The sequence below is a fragment of the Pygoscelis adeliae genome, unplaced genomic scaffold, assembly GCF_000699105.1.
Source record: "Pygoscelis adeliae isolate BGI_AS28 unplaced genomic scaffold, ASM69910v1 Scaffold135, whole genome shotgun sequence".
Taxonomy (NCBI): Eukaryota; Metazoa; Chordata; class Aves; order Sphenisciformes; family Spheniscidae; genus Pygoscelis; species Pygoscelis adeliae.
Window position 1 is genome coordinate 3,221,584 of NW_008824908.1, and position 25,875 is coordinate 3,247,458.

Consider the following 25,875-nt stretch of genomic DNA (forward strand, 5'->3'; position numbering starts at 1 on the left):
TTCATCCAGAGACCTACCCTCAGAATATCAGTAAAGAAAGTCATGTCTTAAAAACAAAATGATGTATTTATCCACATGGTGATGTATTCTAGTCTTTAACTTTCGCTAATTTGCCAGCATAAACATTAGGAATAACTGATGTGAAAGCCAGATCTCTTCTGAAACATTACTTAAAAACTGGCCCTACATCAGCTTCCTTCTAGTCATCTGGCCACCAAGGCAGCTTTCAACAACTGACCAACTGAACTGTAATACCTATTTAGCCTCTGGACTATTTTAGTGCTCTTAGTTGCAGGTCACCTGGTCCTGTCAATCTGGTATTGTTCATTTCATTTATTCCATAACCTCTTCTATCAATGCCTTAATCCGAAACCGATCTTACACAGAATCCCACATAATGAAGGACACTGATGCAGGAGTTGCCCTGACACCTTCCACAGTGAGCAGAGATGAACGCCGCCCCTTCCCCACCCCCTCAGTTTTTCAGGCTTTATCTTTCTCTGCATTCTTTTCGCATTTCATCATCTGTTGGCCCTAGGAGCTTTCTGACAGATTCCTGCTCCTTATGCAGTTAAAAAAAAGATTTAGTATTCATTTTAGGCCTATCTTGTACATTGTTTCTCAAATACCTTTTTTGGCCTGTCTTTCCTATTTCTGCTGCACTTTAAACGGGGTCAACATACTTTCTTATTGATTCTAAATGAATACACTGCATGCTACTTAGGTAATAAGTAACTGCATCTGCTCGATGCAGTATCACCCTTTCTTCCAGCCAGGAAAAGCAAAGCCCAATTATTCTTTTTTTTTTTCCCCAACAAACAACTGCTTTTTTTCTTTCACTTACTACTAGGAATTCAGGGTACCTGCCTCTGTGAGGCCATTCAAATATTCAGCTGCAGAGAGCTGTATAAACACAAAACAGTAGAAACTGGTGCTCAGCAACTTTAGCAGCAGGCCTGTGTGTGTGTTCAGAAATTCTGTCTGTGCCCTCAGCTGGCATCCTTGATATTCACAAGCCACCCAACATATTGGAGACGTGGAGACCTAACTCTAGCCGTTTTCCCCAAGCAGTAAACTCGTGTGGTTTATTCTAAATTACCAGGTTAACAGCATTACTCAAAGCAAATACTTACAGCTGCAAGTTTCTTGAACAGAAATCTGAACTGTTCTGCTTCTTTGATCATTCTTTCTGCACCCTCTTTTCTCTCTTCTGCGTTTTTGAAGGATATACGTTTTAACATGATTGCTCTGATGTATTCCACAACCACTCTCCGATGGGCCTCAATTGTCATTGTCTGAAAGAAAAGAAAAAGGTGGTGGATTGTGCCAGCGATACCTGCAAATGTAGCTATTATGTTCAGTCTTTGAACAATTATTAGGCTTTGAAATGTGTATTTGCGCTTAATGACCAGTACACAGTTTTTGCTAATACCACACATTTTGAGTGGCTTTAGATTTTCATGATGCTAACAGAAATGAAAATCTGTCCTTCCCTAATGAAAAGGATGTGCCAATTACGAGAAACAACAAACCCAAGATACCTCTAACGACATGTCTGAATTATTTCTGAGGAGCACAGGCATATCCAAAGACAGAAGAACAAACATGAAATAATTTGGATGACCCTTAGAACAGACCTGTGCTTGGCCTTGCAGCCTTGCTCTTTATATCTGATCAAGAAACGACCAGCCATCACAGAGGTTTCTGCTGGAGAACGCCAGTACATTGCATAAAGCATTGCAAATCTTGCCTACATTATCTGTGCTCTGGGTCAAGTCTGGTAAGAAGCCTGGAGAGCCAGCAGCAATCACTTTCTCAGATCTTCCTTAACCGCTTTGCTGTTCTGTGCTTGTCTTTTTACAGGAAATAGCTACTGGTGACTAAGTGAAGCAACTGGTATTGGTGCAAGAGTAATGCTGAGGTTTGCAAATGAAAAAAAAAAAACACCCCACAAAAATCCCTTTACATGTTTTTTCAACTCTAATGTAAGGATAGTCCTTAAATTTCACAAGGCCTCAGGTGGGATTTTTTCCCCCTAAGCACGGTGGCAAAGTTACTTTCGATTAAGAAAAAGCCTGCGTAACAGGTAGTCACAAACTTTTAATCATATTTTACTAGTATATGTCATGCTTTAGTTTCAATCAACATGTGCTTCCAGTTTCAGTCAAAATTTTGGAGAAAGGTTTCGGGAAAGGGAAAAAAAAAACCCAAGCCCAAGAAAAAACAGAAAATGCAGAGTGCAAAGTATTGGAAATCACAGCCCTCATCCAGGAGGTAGAAAATGTGATTCCAAGTCCTCCTCTGAAGACTGTGCAGAAATAACCAGAATTTACTGGTTGTTCAGGGGTGGCTTCTCTTGCATTTGTGGAACTGATGCCAATTACACAGAGGAAAATTAACTCCACAGAATAGACTGTGGGACACTGACATGTATGCCCCGTTCCACTGGAAAGTAAGTGAAGAACAGCAGCTCTACTACAACTGAGAAAGAGAACACTCAAGAAGAGCCAACAGCGCGATGATAGGGCACGCGAGGAAAACAGCAAAGCAGGATGACTGTAAGATCCAGATCCCGCCTGTTCCAGAATAGTGTCCTACCCATTAAGCTATGGTCTTTACTCAGGTGCTCTGTTCATGTGGCTTTTAAAAATTGGATTTTCAAAACAGGGTTAACCAAGAATTTTTTAAAATCAGAAAAAAAGCCCACCCCAAACCAGGGAAACAAAAAGTGTGTCCCATCCAGTGCTAGCACATACGTTGTCTTGTGCAGGAGATTTTTTTCATGCTAGGAGACAGTGGAATAGCAGGTATGATGAATGACAAAAAACGTGTTTGTGATCGTCTTCTCCATAAGGTGGCAATAAACGCTACACAATGAAACACACGTGACTGCAGAGATTGGTATTAACACTTAAACTCCTGCCAAGCACTATTACCTCACAGTAACAAACCAGATCTGGAAAAGAAAGCTGTTTCATGGATATAGGCTAATTCTGGGACTGACCTAACTTCTTTTGTGTACTTTTTCTGGATTGAAAATGTATATAATTCACATACATAACAAAGCCTCTAGGATCTGCAAACACTGAAGGTTAAGAGGTCATCAGAGGAACTTCGAGCAGTCCTTTCCGTCTCTTTAAGACTTAAAGTAAGAAAAAGTAAGCGTATGATTTTGAGACTGTCTTTTAAGCACTTCTGCTTAGTAAGAGTTTGTTCAAACACCTCACCTAAATCCTGATCTTGCTAGTTTCAAATATTTCCTAAATCTTAGGGAATCATTTAAGACATGCTATCTTAACTATACAAAACTGAATTTAATTCAATAAAGGATAAAAAAAAAGTACAATACTACTAAAAGATTAAAGGATAATAAAGAAATCCAGATACCCTTTGACAGACCACAGGAAAAAAAAACAAACCACAAAACCAAACAAAACCTAACCTAGCACATTATGCTGCTGTAGCAGTACTTTAAACATGAGTTATGCATTTGTTAAACCTTATGGCACCAATTTAACTACACCTCATTACACGTATTAAAACTAGACATTACAGAATATGCATTTATAAAAAAAGTAATTACAGGCCAGCAAAACTAGTTTCAGAAGAGCTAATTTTATCTGACTGCAAACTTCTGAGGAGAGGTAGAAAAGTACAAGCTGGTAAGAATACAATCTAGTAACATGCCGGTACATTTTCTGGACTAAATCCTGCAAGTTTGATCTGTCTTTGCAAATATTATATGGCTGTGAACAAAACAGATGAGAGCAATGTTAGATTCAGACTTTTGCAATATGATTATGAACATTGTTTCATTTCCAGTGATGAATCAATTCCAATTTCTGTATTCCAATTCTGAATTTCATTAATGTTCAGAAATTCAAAACCAACATGATATTCAGAGTACATTAGCAAATTATCATAGAACATTTTGCACCTACCTTTTTATAAGGCTTTTTTATTTTTGCAAAGTCATTGAAATAATCCTCTACAGTGACACAGATAGTCCCCACTGCATTAGACCCCATCAACCACTTCTTTGTCATCAGCTCATTAAGATGTGGCTGAGAAGGTAACAAACAATTGATCAGAACAAATTTTTGACTCTTCCATCGTTATCAGTGCAGTTACAAAAAAACAGGAGGCAATTTTAAGTGTCATACATTTCTAAACTACACTCCTTCAAAAGGAATAAGCAGTTAGTGCAGGAAAATGACATGATCAGTTGTCAGAATGACAGTTGCCACAGAGTGCTACCCTGACATACACACTGGGTGTGTATGTAAACCAACTGCACTAACCTGAGCATTTGTTTCATACGAGTTCTCTAACATCCTTTATTACGTTCTCTATTTACATGTATATGCTAAATAAAAAAATTAAGCTCCAAGGACAAAATTGGCATAAGAGCTGACGATTCCAATTTTAAATACGAGGCACTTTTAAACTGTTGTGATAATGCAACTTCATGCTTGATTTCTGGAACTGCTACTCAGTTGTTCCTCTTTGATGGCCCCACAAACTTCCTGTGCCTATACCAAACTTGGTGGCCTACATGCTTTACTCCTTTCCCAGAACTCCACAGTACATAATTCCAGTATTCTCTACATCTACATACCCATCTTGCTTTGTTCACCCCAGTGGAAAAATTCTTTACATATTAGAGCACGATATTTTATATATGATAACAGTGACATGAAGCTTGAGGTTAGTGAATTTCAAAGAATGGTCATTAGAGTAGATGGAGTGTCTTCTCATAATTAATGAGCACAGTTAATGAGAAATTTTTTTTTTAAATAAGAGCTCCAAGTTTAAAATAAACACTGCTCCCACATCTTTCTTAATGTGAGTCATTCAAGGTGTTTACGTTAGTCCAAAATATTATTACAAATCTAACAAGTGCCAGAGCATCTTTCTTCACCCCACCATTTCTCTAATTTTCTTGCCTCCCTCCCCATACTCCCAATTTCTTTTTAGTAATAAAAAGAATTTTTTTCTTCCTGAGGGATTCTATACAAGAAGCTAGAATTCTTAAACATGGAAATTTATCAGTCAGAAAGGGCCCACCTTTAGAGTCAATTAACCATCTTAATTATAGGTGTACTGCACTTGTACAAAGATGGTAACTTAATATCAGCAGTAGTTTCCCAAATAATTCTTAAAACCCAACTACATAAGTATAAGACTAAGTACAATCTGCTAGAAAATATTCAGTATATACAAAGCAGCTGCCTGAAGTCATCCTGTGAAATATAATTAAGCAACCTTTCAGTCTCCTACAATGCAAACTATACCAGTGAAGAACAATACTGACGTTTACTGGCATTTTGCTACCACACCACATATAAAACATGTTTAGCAATCAAAAGGCTTCGTAACTACTTCATTCCTGAGTTATTTTTTCTTATAAAATACTGCTTCTGTTTTTTTGAGGGAAAAAAGTTCTAACCTCTAAATCCATGAAGACTTCATCTAGCAGGCTAGAGCATCCTTCTTTGGCAATGATGTCTAAAGTTGCATCCATGCTTGTATGACTGCTTGACAACGTGTCTTCCATTTCTATTTTCAAGTATTTTCTTTTCAAACTGATTATAGATTCTCTGTGACAAATAATGCTTTTCATCATTCACTGATGCACAATTGCATTGCTACTAAATTTTCGGAGCACATACACAGAAAGAGACATACTAGACAGTCTTATTTTTGCAAGGGGAAATGATGTCTGCTGCTTGGTTGGGAAGCCTTAATTTACTCTCCAGCGTGATTTTAGAGTGATCAACCAAGACTACTTGTATGTTGGTAACAAACTACTGCTGATTTGTAGACTTGAGAATGGCAGCAGATATAGATGAACATGGGGTTGGGTTGCTGAACACTGAAACATGAACAACGAGGATTTCTTTCTCCTGTTTTGATATTCTTAATCGAGCAAGCTCTACCCTTACTTTTCTCCAGTTCAGTTCACCTTGACCACACTGCTTGAAGGTGAACTGTGAGAGATCAAACGTAAGAGAAGATGGCAGGCCCCAGGCAAACTAAATGAAATGACTTTTTGAAATTCTGAAAGTTGAAGATAAATTTTTCTTTGGCAATTAAACTCTTGGAATAACAAGTGGATTTTCACTGGTGAGGAGCAATGGCTTGGCTTGCCAAAGGCAAGCACAATTACAATATCTGCCTCCTAAAACAGTAATCTATTTAAACCTGTTGTCTTTGTTTAGTCAGCTAAACTATCTTAACTGAAACACTCTTTGTATACAAAAGAAGAGAAGGTCCTGGGAACATGTAGTATTACAAATGAAACATTGATACTAATTTTTCCCACACTACTGCAAGAACACGCAGACTTACTTAAAGGTTTGACAGTTGTTGATGACTGCAATCATGTATTGAACATAGCATTGAGGATACTGACGATTTTTAAGATGTTCTTCTTTATACAACTGTGCTTCATCTTTGTACCTGTAACATATGTAAGGAATGGCATTAAACAGACAGAAATCTGTAATAACTTAAGTACACCTGTAAGACCAAATGCTCCATAAGGGCCTATCAGGCATTTAGAAGTATTTTATAAAGGGCCTGTTGCTCATGTGATGCTTACTCTCTCTGTTTTGGGCAGAATCCAGCCAAGGAGGCATTTTCTGTCTTCCTTATGAGAAAAAGATATCAATTTGAGATATAAAACAAAGCAGAACTGACTCAAAAAATTAGAGCCATTTGCAGAGATGAACTGAAAGTGCCACTCACTGGCACAGAAGAACTTCTGTGGTGAAACTGAGGAAGGGAGGAAGAAAGCAAGAAAAGGAAAGGGAAGAAAAGCTTGGCTGGCATGGATATGATAGGAGCAATAAAGAAACATCCACAGGAAAAACAAGCATTGGAATTGTAGGAACAAAGAGAGGCTGAGGCAGGATAAAGCATTTATATTTTAAAAATTATGTTACCTGGTTAGAAATGAATTCATTTGTTGAAGACATAGAAGGAGTACCTTTGTTTTCAAATCTTCATTTATCTGAGCAGCCACCTGAAGATTCTGCTCAAACATCTAAGTAAAAAATAGTTTAGTTATAAAGACAGGCCTTTATCAGTGGTAAACCAAAGACAGAACACCTATCTTGCTGGAGACTGTCACTAGCACCAGCTCTACGTGTGCTTTTTGTTTTGTTTGTTTTTTTTTTTTTTTTTTTTTTTAAACAAGCCCAGACAATTGCTGCTGACTAAACCAAAAATCACTATTTTCATAAGTGTAATTAGTAAGTTATTGACAACCATTAATGTATGCTGCAGTTTTCTCCTGATACTGAAAACACTTGCACTCTTTCTTCAGCAAAAAAGGACTTCATATTTCTAATTCAGTAGGAATTTGGCTTTACAGTGGATCAAAGTTCTTGGGTCAGCTCCTGCAGCTAGTAACGAATAACCTTATAACTCGAATTCCTCTGCTTTCCCCATATATGAAAGTAGTAAGTTCACATTAGTGAAGTAGAAGGGACCCCTAAGCTTTAGAAACACAACTAGGCACAAGATCTAGGCAACCTACAGCAAACTGTGTTTGAGAGGAGGGGGACTGGAAAGGAAGAGTACAAAGCCAGGTGGAAACGTGAGCTGCTTTTATGCTGAGATGATTTTGAAGTTTCACTGTTACACGAATCTCAACACTGCAGCCTTTGACAACACAACACTAGAGCCAATCAGCCACCAGTTTCTTTAACATCACATGCTTTCTGAAAAGGATTAGATGAAGTCAACCTTGGCGCTAATACAAATGTGAAAGAATGTAGCAAAAATCCTGGTATAAGACAGGAAAAAAATAAAGTGGGAAACAAATGCAGGAAGAAGAGACCATCTATCTTTCATTGAAAGTACCTAACAAAATATTTGTAAAGAAAAAAATCATGAAAATGAGCACAATAAGCTTACATTTTTCTGGTTGATAAAGATCACTTTGAAAACTTTCCATCCCCACTACCAACAGCCTTATCTTTTCTGTTTTGAGGCTATTTAATAATTTGGACAGGCATTAATGTTAAACCGAAGTAGTTTTTAAACAGCAACATTTTCGATCTTCAGCAGAACTTTTCTTTCCAGTATTAAGGTGTTTGTATAATGCATAATTTATAGGAACAAATATATGCCTAACTACCTCAGCACCATATTAACAAATAATATTCTAATAAATGACAAACATCTCATCTGGTAGGCTTATATTACAAATTTACATGAAGAGACCTAAGTAAAAGCGGTTAACGAAATACAAATATCAACTAAATAGGCTGGGAAAAATATGTTTCTAATCTACTCATAAAAAGAACTGAGTCTCTAAGTGTTAAAGGGAAATAGGCAAATAAAAACCTCAAAAGAAACAACCCCTCCAACTAACAACTCCACAGGGAAAAAAAAAAACCCCTATACTTCAATAGACATAGAAACAATGGCATTCCAAACAGTTTGGTTCCCCCCTTCCACCCCTCCATTCCCCCAAATGCATTCTACTGCTTCTGTAGATTTTCTAGAATAACCAAGTTCTCTTATACCTGAAAAACAATAGCTGGGAGCGTAGTCTGATAGTACCCATCTTGATCTGCTTCTGGTTCAGTTTCTTTTATCCAGTCTTTTTTATCTGTCTCCAGTGCTTTTCGTAGCCAGCCAATGATGTTAGACTACATTAAATAAAGCAACCAAGAAAAAGCAAAGATTTTTTTTAATTTAACACAACAAAAAACCGCACTATAATATTTGGAATAGCAGCCATTTCCATAATGAAGAGTGGCATAGTTACAGATAACGCTGACCACTCTCGTCATCCCTACAGGATATAGGTAACACAGACAAATTAAAATCTGCATTGACAAAGATTAGTACTGGTACACTAGTGATGTAGTTTGAGTCAAGCTTAGGCACATTTTGAAAGGGGAGTGCTTCAAACACAAAGAGCAAGTCAGTTTGTCAGAACCAACATGTTTACTAACGTCGGAAGCATTTATTAAGCCTCAGGCATTAGGTTTCAAATGGAATTTTTTGACAATTGAAAAAAATTAGGGTAATACTTAATGTAGGAAAATTAGCACGTATCTGCTTGTAGTTCCTTCTACCTACATTTTAGGAAGCTGATGCTTGTTACCGCCGGGAACAAAAACCCAGGATTAGATTAAATGAGTTGCATTTCTTGAAACTTAAGTGCTGCAGAAAATAGTGATGGAGACAAAATAGTTGGCTCTCCTCCCATCCAACAAGCACATTACGCAGCAAACAGACATTAAGAACAACTGTTTTGAGAAGTAGATTAAGCCAGTTTTCTGATCACTTGCATGGCACAGATACCATGGACATATTTGCCAAGTAGGTTGTAAAGACCAGCGTGTTTGCTAAATATGTAATTGGATTCTTTGTTTTCTATCTAAAATAATTATCCCTATGTTTTCACAGCGTTGAAGGTTTCTGCCTCTTTTCTACTTTGTTCACGTTTAGTTAAAACCCCTAGTAATATAAAGGTTCATACTTCTTTCCAACGTACAACAGGTATGTTAGTGTGCCCTACCATGCAAAATTAAGCATGACCAGTAGGCATGTACAGAAAGGGCAAAAAAGTCTAAAATAGGTAATTTTTTTTTTTTTAATGTTTACATTTTTAGATGTATTAAATCAGTATCTTTTGGTCAAAATGCCTCTCAGCAGATAGGATAAAGGAAGAAACTGAAAGCTCTACAATCTTCCTGCACAAGAAAGGTTGTTGACCAAACAGACCTGTAGTTTTCTTCTCTTTTTGACTACAGTGAGTGGCCTGTCAAGTGCTGTATCTGCTAAGTACATATAGTACCATCTTCAATTACGTGAAATGATGTACTATCTTTATTGCTCATAAGCATGGAACTGCTCTGATGAGATACGACTTGCAAAGAAGAAATAATCTTTTAAGCCAGCAGCCCAGGGGACATCAACATTTTTCACCTTAAGATCATCATTTAAAAGAACTTTTTTTCAAGATGAAGTGCTTGGGGGAAAAAAAATAATCTATTAAAAAAATCTGTTAAAATCTATTAGCATTTTATTTCTCAAGAAAATGAGACATTTTTATTGACTTAAACATCAATACTTAAGTTGACAGTCGCAATTAGGAAATACTTTCATTTACCCAAACAGAACTAGTTATATTTTGTTTATACACAGTTTTAAACACAACATCAAAAGAAATAAAGTAGAAGTGTAAGAGGGGTTGGGTAGAAAATTGCACCAGGATGAATCCTGTGAAACAAATAAGCAGTTTCAGTATTTTCTGCCTTAGAAAGAAGATACAGCCAAAAATCAAAACCAGCAAGAGAAAACCACTCTGTGTTTAACAGAATAGAAGCTTTGCTTTATTTTATTTATAGAATATAAATACAACAATGTTCTATATATAATACTTTTCAGTAAGTAGGGAAAAAACATTTCTGAAAAACCAATATAGGCATATTTTTTTTATCTTAAGAGGGGACAAAATTAATTCAAAGGCATTTCCTGAGTCAAGCCAAAAGTAGCTTGAGAAAACAAACCAATGTTTTTTTGTCCTAAAGGTAAGTGCAGAAAAATAAACTTGCATAAAAGTCCTAGGAAAGCTAATGTGAAGCAGAGCAACTTCCTTGAGACATAAGAAGATCGGTTCATATTATTGTGAGGAGTATCAAGACCAAGTAGTTGCTGTTGCTGGACATATTTTAGTAGCTAACACATCCAAAGAAGCAAAAAATTTCTCTCCTCTGCTTGGCAGAGCTCCTAAACTTAGGAGGAATAGGAATTTGGTTGTAAGAATAGCAAGTCTAAAGTTCCAACTATCCCAATACCCAGCCTCAGAGGCAAATCAACAGTGGATGTTTAAAGAAAAATACATTTAAAAACCTGACAATTGCATACTGATTCCTTTGCCATGTAGTTGACCGATTTCCAGTGACTCTTAGGATAAGCAAGAAGCAGCGTCTTTAAGATGCACTTGAAACGGCATCCACAAAAGGAAATTATTCACATGCAGTCAACAGGCATGAAAGGAAAAAGACCATTAAAAGAATCACACTGGAAAACATGAACATCCTGATTACCTTGAAAAGATCACATCTGTATCAAATGTTGGCGTAGTCACTATAGGGACCAACCTGCATTCAGTGGCTTGTAAGTACAGTAATACCTAACATACTAGCACTATAAATTTACATGTATGAACACTGGAATTCCTTCCTTTCTAATAAAATATGATTAATACAGTCTGTAAAGCATAATTATTCCTTGCAATGTCATGATTCATATCTATGAAATCATCTGATTATAATTTTATAAACAGACCTACACATATTATAAGAAAATTTATAAAAGTAATGATATTGAGTTCACATTTGTCACATTAGTTTCCTCTGATGGAGGAACAGTACTGAGGCACTAATGCAGCTATAAACTTATCCAAAGGTGTCTTTGCATTATTATTACTCACAGTAAGTGTTGACATATACTTGCTGAGAAGCTGGTCTACCACATTTTGCGAAATCAGAGGATTCAGAGAATTTACATCCACTTCGGGAGACAGTTCTGAATTTCCCATCATCTCTGTACTGAGTTTAAAAAAAAAAAAAAGAAAAAAACATTGCAGATTAGTGAAGAAAAATGAGATAAGAAGTTAAAAACTATGCAGCTTTTTTTGTACGACCACTGTAAGAGGCAGTTTTCCAATACCTATAACTTTTTGAGAAGTTCTTAATATTAACTGCAACAATCAATGCATTTACAAGGAATGTAAATAAAACTATATAAAAGAAAGAACAGGATGTAAATGCTATAACCCAGCATATATTAAAAAAAAAATGTTACAGACATTTTAAATACTCAACCTTTTTATGTGTTTCTAACTTTTATGTACGAGAATTAGCGATTGCTTAAGGCTGAATAAAAGCCAACTGGTTCAACCTGTGGGCTCTTAACTGGGGACATTTTTAGATGTCTTTTTAAATTTCAGAGGTGATGACAGACAACTTCCACATTCTGAATTTCAGAATGGGAAAGATCAGTGAAAAGTATGAAATACTCTCCTGAGAGTTTCTCAAAAGAGCTTCTGTTTTGCTACTTGTATCACATCCATTTCAAAGCTAAAATATATTAAAAGAAAATCTAGCAATGCTTCCTGTGTTGGTAGAGAATACACCTAATGTAAGAGGAGGAGGCATCTTGCATGCCAAATCAAAAGTGCACTTCATGGGCACTGTATTATAACAGCACCATTAGCTATACATGCTTGCAAAGGAAAAGTCTTGATTTTATAGGATTAGAAGAAACTAGAGCAACCCTCAAAAATATTTTTACGAGGATTATATAAAATTAATACTTCACAGTGATATTTTGCATCTATATATTATAAGATTATATAATCAGTTATTTAGGATAACTAAAACAAAAAAACCAAAGCTACGCCAAAGCACAACATAGCAAGAACTCTTAATATTTCATGCTCAAAAAATCAATAACTCAAAACCACACTCTTCAGAGAGTGCTTTATTAACAGTTGATGGAAATATATTCAATCATAATAACATAAATTGTTTCACATTCCATTTCTAGTGTGCTTTTCAGAAGGAAGACACAAATTCTATATTTACAGTGGCAACTATAAAAAACAAATAGCAAATTTAAAAAAATGCCTAAACAAGTGTTTAGTCTGCATATTTCTGCAAGTTAAAGTTGTTCTCTGGGTACATGCAGTGAGTCAATATAGTGGTGCTTCCACATCATGAAAAAAAAAAATCTCAAAGCACTAAAAAAGACATACTATGGCTAACTACTGAAAAACCAAAATTCTTGTCTTTGAAACCATAAAGGCTACTGTAACTGAACACTTTACATTTGTAGCGTCTTCCTGAGCCTGTAGGAAAAGAGACTGAAGATCTTTTAAGTGGCTCAAGCTAGACAGAAAACTGAATTCCATTCTGTTGCTGTTTACATGAAGAATACACATAAGAGCAGGACCTGCTCTAGGCTTTTTCAGGGGAAATGTTAGAAGCTGTTTATGGCACTGTGCCATATTAGAAAATATTTCTAGCCTCGTTATACTATCATTATCCCTACTTCACAAGGTCACAGAGACATTAAATCTTTCTCAAAGCTTATCAACTGAAACCCCAAAACAAAGACCACAGGCTACCTCTAGCCCCCAAAGACAAAAATTCTTCCTATACACAAGTTCTCTTTCCTGATTGCCATGACCCAAGTGTCTGGGGGAAAGGACGTGATAGACAACCCTCTTGGACGTGTCAGGAGGCTTCTAACTGTAGGGAAGAGTTATTTCCCTTCAACAAAAAGTTTATAAACAAGTTGAAATTTCAACCAGAATTGTATTATCTGGAAACTAACATTTAGAAAGCTTCTATTCTGCCTCCTATGCCAGGCTTGCCTCCAATCCTGCTCTGTCTTGTAAAAGGAGGTACTTGATCCAGAGGCAGCATCCAGCTAGATCTATAGCACCATTCCTTCTGTTCCTTAGCATGAAGATTGTTGACACTGTCTGTAGCAATGCTGGTGAATTAATCTTAGCAGTTTTGTCAACACTTGATCAGTATCTGATAAAATGATGCTATGAATATGGGCATCAGGATCTTACAAGGCTTATATTTTCCCTAAAACACAGATTAGAGTCCAGGTCCCAACCCGGTAGAGGCTTAGTAATAGCAGTTGCTGAAGTTTCCAAAGCAGTTTCCAAAGCTCTCTTTGACTTAAATATGAAAGAGAAATACATCTAGCACAGTAAAACCGCATCCCACTCAAATATTAAAGGCTATTATTCCACATGGAGCATCACTTTTGTTTCTCAGCTCTGAGTCAAATACAGTTCTAAAAACAGCTTCTAAGACATGCTCTGGTAAAGAACACCATGATGCTTTTAAAACTCCTGTTTACAATATTTGCAAGATAGGAGTTATGCATGGCCTTCCTACCAATTCATTACATGGAAAAAAACCTCAATGCTTCTCTTAATTGGTCAGTATTTTCTCAGCTGGTTTTGAAGTGCAGCTGTAATACGCAAATACAAATTTATATGTTCCTCTACTACTCAATTACACTTAATAGAAGTAGAGAAAGATTAGAAAGGACAAAACTATCTTCTATCATACAATGTTCCATAGAAGTGAACAAGGAACGTAACAGCAGTTTAGAACCTATTTTTCATACAGGGAAAAGAGGGTTAAATATCACAGAAACACGGTTCTCATGATGTCATATAGGCCATCTTCCTTCACAGTTTATTATAAACATATCCCTATAGAGAATTGTTTGTTGTATTGTTAAGAGATGTCCAGCAACTGAGATTTGGTAAGCTCTGCAAGTATCCCACTTGAGCACTTTACTTTTCCCCACTCACAAGCCTGAGCTGATTTCTTCTTCCACTGTCCACTACAAACATACACAATAGCTAATTATCATCCTCTTTACAACAGTTTATTGTATCTGTAAGAATACAATAACTGTACTGCCCTCTCAGGCTTTTTTTTTTTTTTGAGAAGAGAGAAACTCAAAGCCTTAATTTTTTCCCCGAGATATTTCCTCTAACTTCCGTCACACTTGTTACATGGATATACAGGGGAGAAGTGCATTCTCAGGTATCTCATACCGTGTCTAGTCCTCTCACTGTTTCACTCACCTCCTTTACAAGATTCTGCCATCAGGTGCTACAAGCCACGTAACTTGCTTTAGGAGGAGTGATCCCTTTTTGATTTGTTTGCTTTGTAAATAGATGCAACACTGACTTTGTTCCCTCCCTTTGCCCTTCATAGGAAGGAATGCATGGATTGAGAGAGCTCGAGCTCTGAATTGTCTAACTCAATAGCAATCTGCTCTACTTTCTGAGGGAAGGGTAGGAGGGCAATTTTAAGACCAAGAATTGCCTTACTGGAACATCAGCCCTGAGACATAAATGAAGAACCTGGGAGCAGGATTTCTGCCGAGGCCATGCCCCTATAGGTAGAGGGATTCACACATTTCTGATTTTCATTCACTGTGGAGTTATTCCTCTGGCTTCTATTAACAAAGAAGAAAAGGCCAATGAACTCAGCTCCTTATTAGGAGCTGCATCTCTCATATAACCTGCAGAGGTACGTTAAGTATGCATTAGTGGGTGCTCCTGATTGTTCCCTGCAGGGAAGAAAAGCAGGAGAACTTTGCAGTGTAGAGCAAAGCACGGAGTTCTGAACACAAAATGAATCTTAAAGCTGGTTATAAAAATTCTACAGAACAGTATTATCTCCTACCTATTTGCTTTATGGTATTATACTCTAAATCTATCAAGCGTCCAATTTGTTGAATTAGTGAGATTGAACAATTGAAGACGGCAAAAGTGTACACAGTGCAGACTGTGGGTCAATGCCAGCTATTGAGAACAGGATTATAGTCACGAGCCACAGAAAGGCTTTTTCCCAAACAAATCAGTTGCTCTAGTAACTACATGCCAGCAAAAACTAAACAGTTGCCATTGGAGCTGTTTCTACCTGGAGGATGAAAACCAAAAAAAGACATAGTGCTTAAGTTATCCCAACAAAGCGCACAACTCAAAAGAAAAGAGTTTAAGAGTATCAGAGGACACAACCAGTAAGCAGAAATTCTTCTAAATAAATAAATCGCCACACAGTTCTGAGAGAAAACCTGAAGGAAGTTAACTACATTCTTTCCATTTAACAGTAATGAAGCAACACTGAAACAGTCCCAACCCCTGTAAAAAAGAACAATGGAAAGTTAATAACCATACAAATCTTCTGGGGCTGTGGCCAGCAACAAACATTTTGTTTCACACACATGAACTCTCAGTCTCTTCTGCTCTTCCCAATACTTCACCAAACTGGCATACAAATACAAGGTGACTGTAGCTTCAAGAAGGTCTTTAACTGCATTAAAACTTTAAGCTTACAAAGCAATCCAAAATCACGTATTAGAAAATGCAAACAAGTTTTAAGGACCAATTTCCAGAAAGCAAAATGCATAACAAATATCAAACCAGCAAGTTCTTTACTATTATCCCTCTACTGTTTTATCTTCTTTTAAGTTAATAGATATGCAAATATTAGCACATAAACTGTGTTTTGCACGCTTACTCTCAACTATTGCTAACAGAAAAGATAAGGGGACCTTACCTTTTGTATGTGTTTAAAACCCAAGTTAAAAGGCTAACAATCTCATTTGCTTCCAGATCCTCTGCAGCAAGCTCTTGCATGCGGGTGGACAAAGCTTGATGGTACATGTTTAGCAATTTGTTGAAAATATCATAATGTGTAGGAAAACATTGATCCAGCAGGGTTTTAGCCACGAGCAGGTCATCAAGGACGTATTTACGTATGATTTCTAGATGGCGCACAAGCCACATTTTATCAGATTCTCTAGTATCTGCTTGAGTGCCTTCAATTCGTGTGCTCACAGTTCTTTCCAAAATGTTGAACATTTTTTCTTTCCACTTCTTTGGTCTGCCAGGAGGTATGAACCCTGTTTGTTTTTTCCGGTCTAACATGCGCCTGTCAATTTTCTCCTCCCTCTCAATTATCCTAACAACAGAAACAAGCAAGGTTGGGTCTCGACGGACTGTAACAAGAGATCTTTGAACCACCATCCAAAGTTGCTTTGCCAACTCCTCAGAAAGTTTCTGCATATCCCCAAAGTATGTATGGATGAGGTTCATGTCATGTGTGTTTTTGCTGTCCATGCGATACTGCTCATACATCAGGTTATCACGAGAACACTCCAAGTCCATCAGTTTTCGATGAGCTTGCAGAAGTTCCCCTCGCTCAATCAGATCTTGGGTCTCCCTGACTATCTCTGGAACTGAAAGAAAGGCAAAGAAGAAGAAAAAACAAAAAGACTAAAACAACACAATCAAAATATAAAGAATAAATACAAGACATAAAAGCCCTAGGAAAAAAGCTGGAGAACAGCTGTAGTAATCTTTTGAAATAATTTAAAGGAAATAATTTTGAAGTATTCAAAAATTGTTAGTAAATACTATGTATCTTTATACATTATTAACTATAATGCTCCATTTTGATCAGTGGCTAGACAAAGTTCTCCCCCCTTAAAAAAAAAAAATCCATGAAAGCCTATGAAACAAATTGCAGTACTAGCTTTCTTGTATCTTATACAAAAGGCTTTTAACTTGCCTGACTAAAAGTCACTTACCCTGTTGAACCTGGGGCTGCATATACCCAACAAATACTGAATTTTACCTCCTCCTTGAAGGAACAGTTTTTGCCTGCCTAAGGCACAAAGGAAGAATAGGGATAATTACCTACGCTGCTAAACTATTTAGAAGATTTGTTTTCTTTATTATTTTTCAGTATTTGAGGAATACTATAGAAGAGGATTAGGATCCTGTGGGGGAAAGAACTGAAAAATCTCAGCAGAAAAACTGTCGTTGCAAAAAAGGCAGCTAGTGATAAAACTGGCAACCCCAAACAAGGCTTGAAGAGAGAGTTATACACAATCATTAATAATGATGAAAACCACTTGGTTTATAAAACATTTGTTTTGTTCAGAGTGAAGTTATCATACTGTTTAACAATCCCGGGGGGGAGATGCTTCACACTAAAAACCTCTCAGAATACCAGAGAAAAGGCTTATTGTCTCAATTGCATTCATCAGTGTGAAAGAAAACACCACCCCCAAAATAACTCAGCATTGAAACATACAGAATTTTGTTGTTCTTTGTTTTTTATTGCTAGACATTGCCTGTAACTGCTACTCTTTTTCTTAAGTTGCACACCATATCCCAGTTTGGTACTGTAGATACACTCTTACAGAGATTAAACACATCAACCTGGTATGACTGGGAAACAATTTTTCTTTATAGGTACATTTTGTGAATTACTATCAGGAGAGAAGAGGAGAGAAAAGACTATTTAAATAAAATCAAAGGGGTATGATAGTTTTAGCTCCCATTATAGGGGTGAAATTCTTAAAATTACTTATAAGCAGAAAAGTCCTGGCAAGGAATTCACCCCGATTCAAGATGGAATAGAATGTGCACCAAAAAGGCTGCATAAAAGGACAGAGGTAATCCCATTTTCTTTACCTTTACAGTATCCATTGTATCACATTAATCTTATTTAATTTTGCAAACCTTCGCACTTGTGCAGTGGTGCAGGGAAGAAGTGTCTCCCATGTATAATTTCTTTATGCAAGAGTTGGTTTCTGTGATTGTGCTGCCTGATTCTGAAGCAAGGACTGTGCCCAGTTGAAACTGAACTTCAGGTAGTTTATACTTACACTTGTAACGTTAATGGAAATCCTTGAGGCTCCTAACTGTTGTGTGAGAAAGACCGCCAGGGAATCTTTGACTGGAGATCTCACTGTTTCATATTTTGCTTTTGTTTGCAAAAAATTTTCACTTCCTAAAATCATTTGGGACTATTTTTAGCCAACAGGCTTGCTGTACGTGCCCAACTCACTGGCAACATTCCAGATCTTTCCAAATTTTCTTTCTGTACCTGCTGCTTGCGTATTTCAGTCTTTTATACTAAACATGTTATTCCTGCTACTGATCGCTAGCAAGAAGCTTCTTCGTGACTTGTGTTTGATGATGAGATAGGCCAGACTTGAAGATCTTACAGCACAATTTAGACTCAATATATATTAAATGGTTACCAGCTACTTCCCTGAACGTGATGTGCAGGTGATTTTTCCTTAGTTCTTCATTCCCGGTGAGGTTTAAAGTTCTCGACATTACTTGACAACCTTACATTACTTGACAAGCTTACAGCTGTTAGTACTATTTTAAAGTGCTTTCAGTATGTGGTAGATTATTATAAAGAACATTAGATTACCTGAAAAGATGTTCTTGAGATTTTCTACAGCAGCTGCCAGTTGGCTATGTTGCACTACAGCATCCTTAACATCCTTGAGGTTTTCTATGGTGTTGATGCTCTGTCTCCAGTCCTTATTGACATCTATCAAAGACTGCTGAATGTCCTTTACATCATTCAGTGCATTGTGCAGTTGACTTAAACCTGTTCGTACTCCGTCTAACTGGGACTGGATTGCTGCCTTAAATACAAACAAAAAGACAAAAGAAAGAACTCATATTAATCATTGTAAGTTATGTATTTTCAACATTTCTCAAGAATTAGTTTTCATTTCAGTATCTAACATTTTCAGAGGAAAAAAAAACTGAAAAGGTAATATTATAGCTTACTAGAAATGTGTAACTTACTCTGCGTGTGTGCACATGTTCTTTTTTTGAAGTTCTGAAGTTGCATATAATTTTAAAGGACCTAGATACAACTGGTTCGCCCACAAAGCTAACATAGGAGCTTAGGCAGATAGATCATCATCTTTATATTAAACCAGGATCATGAGAAGGGAGAATGAGACTTCTTTGCATTTCCTTCACAAATTCATTTCAAAGGGGGATATCAGAAGAAAGCTGATCCAGATGTTTCAACAGAACGCTTGGTATGTACAGATTCACCAAGCTTTTTACTAAGGCAATCACAAATTTTGACTGGCAACTGAAAATGTTCTAAAAAAAAGTAGTATCTGAAATGTTCTAAAAAAAAAAAAAAAACAACCCAAAACAAAACAACAAACCCTCCGGCCTGTTGTGCCTGAAAGCAAAAAAGAAATCAAAAGTAATTCAGTCAAAACAAAAAACAACAAAACCCCAAACTGAATAAAATTTCGACACTGTGAAACATCAACAACCAGACCAACAATCCATCTACTAGATTATTTTGGCATAAAGAGAAGTTATTGACATAGATATCTCTTGTGACAGGTGACACTCGAAGTAGTGACTCTTCAAATAGGCTATTAGTCCTGAATATCATTTGACAGTCCAGACATCTTACAGAAAATGCATTATAGTGCATATCTGAGTGAAAGGAATCAAATCACATCCACAGCATGCTTTTTATATATGTATTTTCAAAAAGACGTGACTAAGATGAAATCAGCTGAGTGGAAAACGAAACTGGAAATAACAGACTTCAAAACACAAGCCAAAGGCGAGACATCAGTGAAAACTCAGTTGCATATCTCAAGGACTTGAAGTAACCAGTAAAGAAATGAGGCACTAATAGTTTTGCTAAGCTCAGAACATTTTTTTGGCCATACTTTTAAGGCCAAAAAGCTTGGGCAGTCATGGAACTTTTTGTCTGATACTAGAAGCCAAGGAGGAAATCCTGGTAACTATGAACAACATTTATTGTGTTTTAAATGCACTGGGAAAGTCCCAGAAAAAATGCAGTGATTATTAAACTACCGCTATTTATGTACTTTCAAATTATGACATGCTGATTTTATTGATAAAAATGTATTTTCCTGTCAGACTCAGTACAATTAAGCAGTGGTAAGGCATTTTTGTACAATATCTATTTACAGAACTGCTGCATTAACACATTTTTCCCCTACAGGAACTGAAGTAATTAGGATACTCAAAACATTCAGTACGATACTCAAACACAATCTTCTGAAGCTGACTGTAAAGTATTTTAAAAATCACATGATCATTAAATGTTCAATATTTCTGATTTGATATTTCAATTTCTTCTGAGGTAGATCTTCCAAGTATTACAGATTCAAGTTTTTGCCTATTAACTTTTGCAGAAACTTGATTATGTTAAACAGAAACAATCACTAATCTTGGTCACTGACACAAATGGCCAAGGAAAATTCTAAAAACAGACATCCATCCATATTCAGTTTGTCTTCTAATAGTCAGCTGGGGCCAGGAGCCGGGGAGGGGGGACAGGGAGCGAGACATGTTCTAGCATTGTGGACTTTGCTTCCTAAAATGCATATTCATCTTAGATTGGACTGACCATCACTGTATTAAAAAAATGAAAACAAAACCAAGCCATCCTCGGAACAGGGCTCAAAACTTCATTTTTATCTCTTTTCAAGAGACAGCCCTCAACGTGAAGCCACGGAAACAGGATCCTGGCTGCCTGGTCTCCCTAGAGCCCTATGGTTCAAATTCATGATTGCACAGCAGCTAAAAATCAAAAGGTAGAGGATTCAAGCATGTTTATACTCAGGAAAACCCATGACCTAGAAACAGAATTTCTTCAGGATGAGAGAAAACCAAAACCTAAGTTCTCCCATTGACTAATAAGTGCACAAACAAAGATGGCTGCTGATGCTCACAACTTTTCAGGCTCTGGAATAGAGTCCAAGCAGCTCTTTGCCTACATTTTGGACTGCAGAGCCCAGAAGTACCAGCCTACAGTGCCAGCTGGTGCTTATCCACCCATCGTTTCAGAGTTCTGCTACCAATCCTTAAAAATACTGCTTCACTAACCGCCATCAGTCTCACACATGAAGCAGATGAGTTTGACACAATTCAAAGCAGTTTTTCCTGTAAGAATTTATATAACGCAGGAAGAAATGCAGAGAAGGATATAAGAAATGGACATAACTAAATATTTGGGAGAGGATATAGAGAGAGGAGTCGGATAACTAACTGGAGGAGATGCTGGTTTTTTGGGCAGAACACCATTCCAGATCTTTGCTGCTTCATCCCTGTGACACACAACTATTACCCTGGTTTCCCACTCTTCACCCTTGATTGACTTGATTATCTTGATTCATCTGAAGAAAATTATGACAAAAATGAAAGCATATTCAGTCAGAAAGAAGCACCAACATGCTCACACTAAAAGATTTACCATGTGTTCATTCACATAGATGAAGCAGCTGAGGTTTTTCAACAGTGATCCAACCTGAAAAGTCAGCAACTCCTCCGGCTGATGATCCTGATGACCCTGTCTCTCCATCTTCCACACCATACATATACACAGTTTAAATACAGAGCAAGAGTATTTCTTACATCCTCTCTGTGCTCCCATCCATTATAGCAATTCTTATGGAAAAAACTGCTTTGCTATCCATTGCATTACTAACCATCACCTGTTTCAGGAATGCATCCTGAATGGATTAAGGTGTATTGTATTTCTTTTTGGAACAGATATTTCTGACCATTTATAGATGACTGAAGTTAAGGTAACTTAAGGCAAATGACAAGGAAACTAACTATAAAGTGGATTTAGACATTTACAAAACTTAAAAAGTTATGTTTAGTCACCACTGTCTCCAGAAGCAGCCAGTAGGCAAATGACTGTGCTTATATATTATAAATAGATTACAGTAACTAAACAGCTGATCCATTGTTAATAGACTCCACTATATGCTTCCTGCCTTAAATCTGAAAAACCTAGTCCCAGTCATCACAAAAATTTCTGTTTCTATGCTACAGACAAAAATTAACATCTAATTTGCTAACAGATTTTTTTTCACTGTGAAAGAAGACAGGCTCTCTTCTACTTCATGCAGACTCCCACAAAGAAGGAGCCATCAAATAGTTGTAAGATAAACTAACTTATTCTGAAATATAGTATTAGATACAGTGCGTACCAGCCATTTTGATCTGGTAAATCAAAAAATATTTCCCAAAACACTTTTCTAAGGCTCTACTCCAATTACTTAATATAGTGGTCTAAAATGACTGTTGGCTAGTGTGTGAAGAAAACGCAGAACTCGGTAACATATAGACACTAAACATAGGATGACCTTACTCATATTTCAGGCTAAGTCTGTGTGTGTACATGTGCATGTGTGCACTCACATGTACACATGTGAAGGAGGCAGAAAATCGTGGGGTACACTTCTGCGAGAGACAAGAATGTGATAGATTTTAGCTATCTTCCATAAACCCATGTAAAAGTCAGAGACTAAACTGACTGATCTTTTTCAGATGCAATCAATTTTTTTGTTACAAGTTCAGTATTCAGCAATTAAGACAAAGGTTTGTTGGCTGACAGGATACACAGCACGAGGGTAGCTGTCCATGGATAAGCTGTAGAAGTTACAGGACATAAGAACACTTGAAATGCTTGAATAAAATTTCAGTAAGACGTACAGCATTAGTTTGCATTACTTTCAGGATGCAAAGTTTCTGTTTTGGACACAGAGCACAAATTAAAGTCCATGGTTTAAAAGTATCTGGATGAAAATGTAGAATCAAAAAACAGAAGGAAAAAAAAAAGGTACATTCATGCTGCACCATGGACACTCAGGTTTATTAAACTTTGTACCTTGAGTCGAGCTTCTACTGAAGCCTTCTTACGAGCTTCCCTCCTGCGATACTGCTCCACTTTATCCAGCTGATCAGGACGCTGAAGCATTCCCGCTACTCTCTGAACAGCTGTTGCAACTGCTTCTCTATCTGTTTCCTCCATTGTTGATTAGGACCTCAAAATGCCTTCATAATTTAACAGTACTGAAAAGAAATATAACATTTTTAGAAAATATTTTTTCATTTGATGGCTATGTGTCACTTCAAAGTTAACAACTGGAGAACTAACCAACCTTGGCAATAAAAACAGTGCAACTTGACAGAAGCATCATTAGACCGCATTATAAAGAGTAGCAATCAGAATTCTACAAGAATCGCATTTAAAGTCACTTAATTGTGTTTCATTAGTTTATCTGAAATGTCCTCTGGTTATTGTTTTTGCATTTACCTTGCTCTCTGTAAGTCTGCATCAAAAAAAAAAAAAGACAACAACAACAACAACAGAACAGCAAATCTTCATTTAAAAAACAGATTCTATCTAATCCTAGAGTAGGTTTGCCTATTAAAAGGGGAATGAGACAAGCATAAAGGAATCTTGTAGCAGGTCCACACAAAAATCCGAACTCTTCCTGAACTAGAATGTGGTGGAGCTGAGAGAACCATAGTCCCCTGCAGCAATAGGTTAAATTTGCTACCAAAAATGGAGAGAAACAGCTGTGGAAGCTCTAAACCTAGAGAACTATAAAGCATTTCCATTTAAACTTCTGATGGATGATGTTCTTCTTTCCTACTCTTGTTATCAGTTCTTCTCACGGTATCAGTCCATCAGAGGTGTAGGTATGCAGGGAAAAATTAATCAAGTATTTCACCTAAGTCTCCAGCAGAATTTCTAGTGAAGTCAAGACATGCATGCAAACTAGTATGCAGAAAAGGTAAAATTTGCTGGCCATCAAACCAGACCTGTTCTCTCAAGCTTCACTAGCTACTAACAGAAAGCAGGGAGGATCCCAGTCACCAACGATGCAAGAACATGGTGTCCACAGAACTCCAAGGAATACATCTGGAGTTCCTCATTCCTTCCAAATTATTTCCAACATCTTATGTCTTCAGTCTTGTAATCCAACAGAACATTTCAGGTTCTACTGCCACAACTACAGATTATACTCTCTCATATCCATATTAAACCTTGAAAGTAGATACCTACTTTCAAAGCAGTCTGCATTCCTATGTCCAACACATCACTTAGCCTCAATAGAACAGTGATCTGATAAAGACCTGTGCCAAGTGCACAGAACTGGAAGAGCAAAGGCGAGAAAACTCATGGATTGAAAGAAAGTTTGATAGGTGAAGGAAAGTGGAAACACGCCCCGCCCCCCAACCAAAAAACAAGTGAGGCAAAAGAAATTGCTCACCACCTCCCATAGGAAAACTAATGCTCCAGCCAGTCTCTGAACAACGGCCACCCTGGAAGCCAAAACCCCCTCTTCTTCTTCTTCCTCTACCCCATCTTTTATTGCTGAGCATGACATTATATGGTAGGGAATTTTCCTTCGGCCAGTTTGGGTCAGCTGTCCCAGCTGTGTTCTCTCTCAATCTCTTGCTCATCCCATGCCTACTCAAGGGGAGTGGAGGGCGGAGTAGGAAAAAAAGAAAGCCTTGACACTATGCAAGCACCCTTCAGCAATAGCCAAAACACTGGTGTGTTATCAGCACTGTTTTAGCCACAAATCCAAAACACAGCACCATACAAGCTGCTATGAAGAAAATTAACTTCATCCTGGACAGACTCAGTACAGCATTAGTAGAATTAGTCATTTTAGAACTTATCAGGGTTAAAAAAAGGATTCCAGGCAAGGTTTGCCCAAGAGCTAGTCTGTAAGACCTTATGTCTCAAGTTCCTTCATCTGATATCTCAAGATCTGTATCTCTACTATCTTCAAAAATCACACGCACTTGTTCCAGAATTATTTCTACAGTGTAAACTCATGTCCTACTTTACCTCCTCAGCTGTACAAGCATACCCATCACTCATCTACTAATGGCCTGTTTAGCTCAAATGAGGTTTGATTTCCTACTCTACATCTCAAGGTGCAGGATCTATTCCTACCACTCAGATTTTTGAATTAATACTTCGGTTTTGTTTAGCCCAATCCATTTCCAAGCTATCAGGATGGTATCTACAATTTTTAAAAAATTTGTTATTTTAAAATATGAATTTACTACAGAAATGGCATCTGCAGTAGACAACTTTATGCTGAATTACTGCCTTTATTAACAACTCTGAATACATTCAACAGAGTTATGATAGCTTTAACCCACACAGCCACTACCCAGGCACATGAAGTAGACCTCGTGAACAAAATTAGTAGTCAGCATACTGTAATCTCCTAACCGATTACATACTAACTTGCTGAGGTAGACAGGTTGCTGCGCAACTACTAACCATTCAAAAGGAAGAGCAAACTTTAAGAAATCATGCCAACTTTACACTGAGGCTGTTAGCCAAAACCACAAACATCTTCAGAGCAAAGCACTGGAAGAAGCAAACAAAAGAAAGCCCTGAGCAGCCTTGGAAAGGCTTCAGCTGCAAGCACACCCTCATCCTCCGGACTCAAGCTCCGGCCGGGAGCCGAAAAGCGAGCCAGCGAGGACGACACGCTCACAGGGGGAGGCCCCTGCCCCCTCCAGAAACGAGCTTCCAGGCTAGAGGGGCGCAACGACGCCCAGGTTTGGGGCACAACCCCTCGAAACAAAGCTCGGAGGAAGCCGCGGCAGTCCCCGGCCGGCAGCCCCAGCTCCGGCCGGCAGCCCGGCTC

General features: G+C 37.4%; 1 protein-coding gene across 1 annotated transcript in view; it reads right to left on the minus strand.

Moving 5' to 3' along the window:
• EXOC3 (exocyst complex component 3) overlaps window positions 1-23,264 on the minus strand; it is a 24,989-nt gene extending 1,725 nt beyond the window's left edge. The window contains exons 1-10 of the mRNA XM_009324930.1: window positions 23,079-23,264; window positions 18,813-19,032; window positions 16,137-16,818; window positions 11,462-11,579; window positions 8,538-8,663; window positions 6,948-7,048; window positions 6,352-6,462; window positions 5,450-5,600; window positions 3,942-4,064; window positions 1,134-1,295 (exon numbers count right to left, since the gene is read on the minus strand). Of these exons, the coding sequence (XP_009323205.1) occupies window positions 1,134-1,295; window positions 3,942-4,064; window positions 5,450-5,600; window positions 6,352-6,462; window positions 6,948-7,048; window positions 8,538-8,663; window positions 11,462-11,579; window positions 16,137-16,818; window positions 18,813-19,032; window positions 23,079-23,222 (1,938 nt within the window). The 5' untranslated portion in view covers window positions 23,223-23,264. The remainder of the gene's footprint in view (window positions 1-1,133; window positions 1,296-3,941; window positions 4,065-5,449; window positions 5,601-6,351; window positions 6,463-6,947; window positions 7,049-8,537; window positions 8,664-11,461; window positions 11,580-16,136; window positions 16,819-18,812; window positions 19,033-23,078) is intronic.
• Window positions 23,265-25,875: the final 2,611 nt, after the last annotated feature.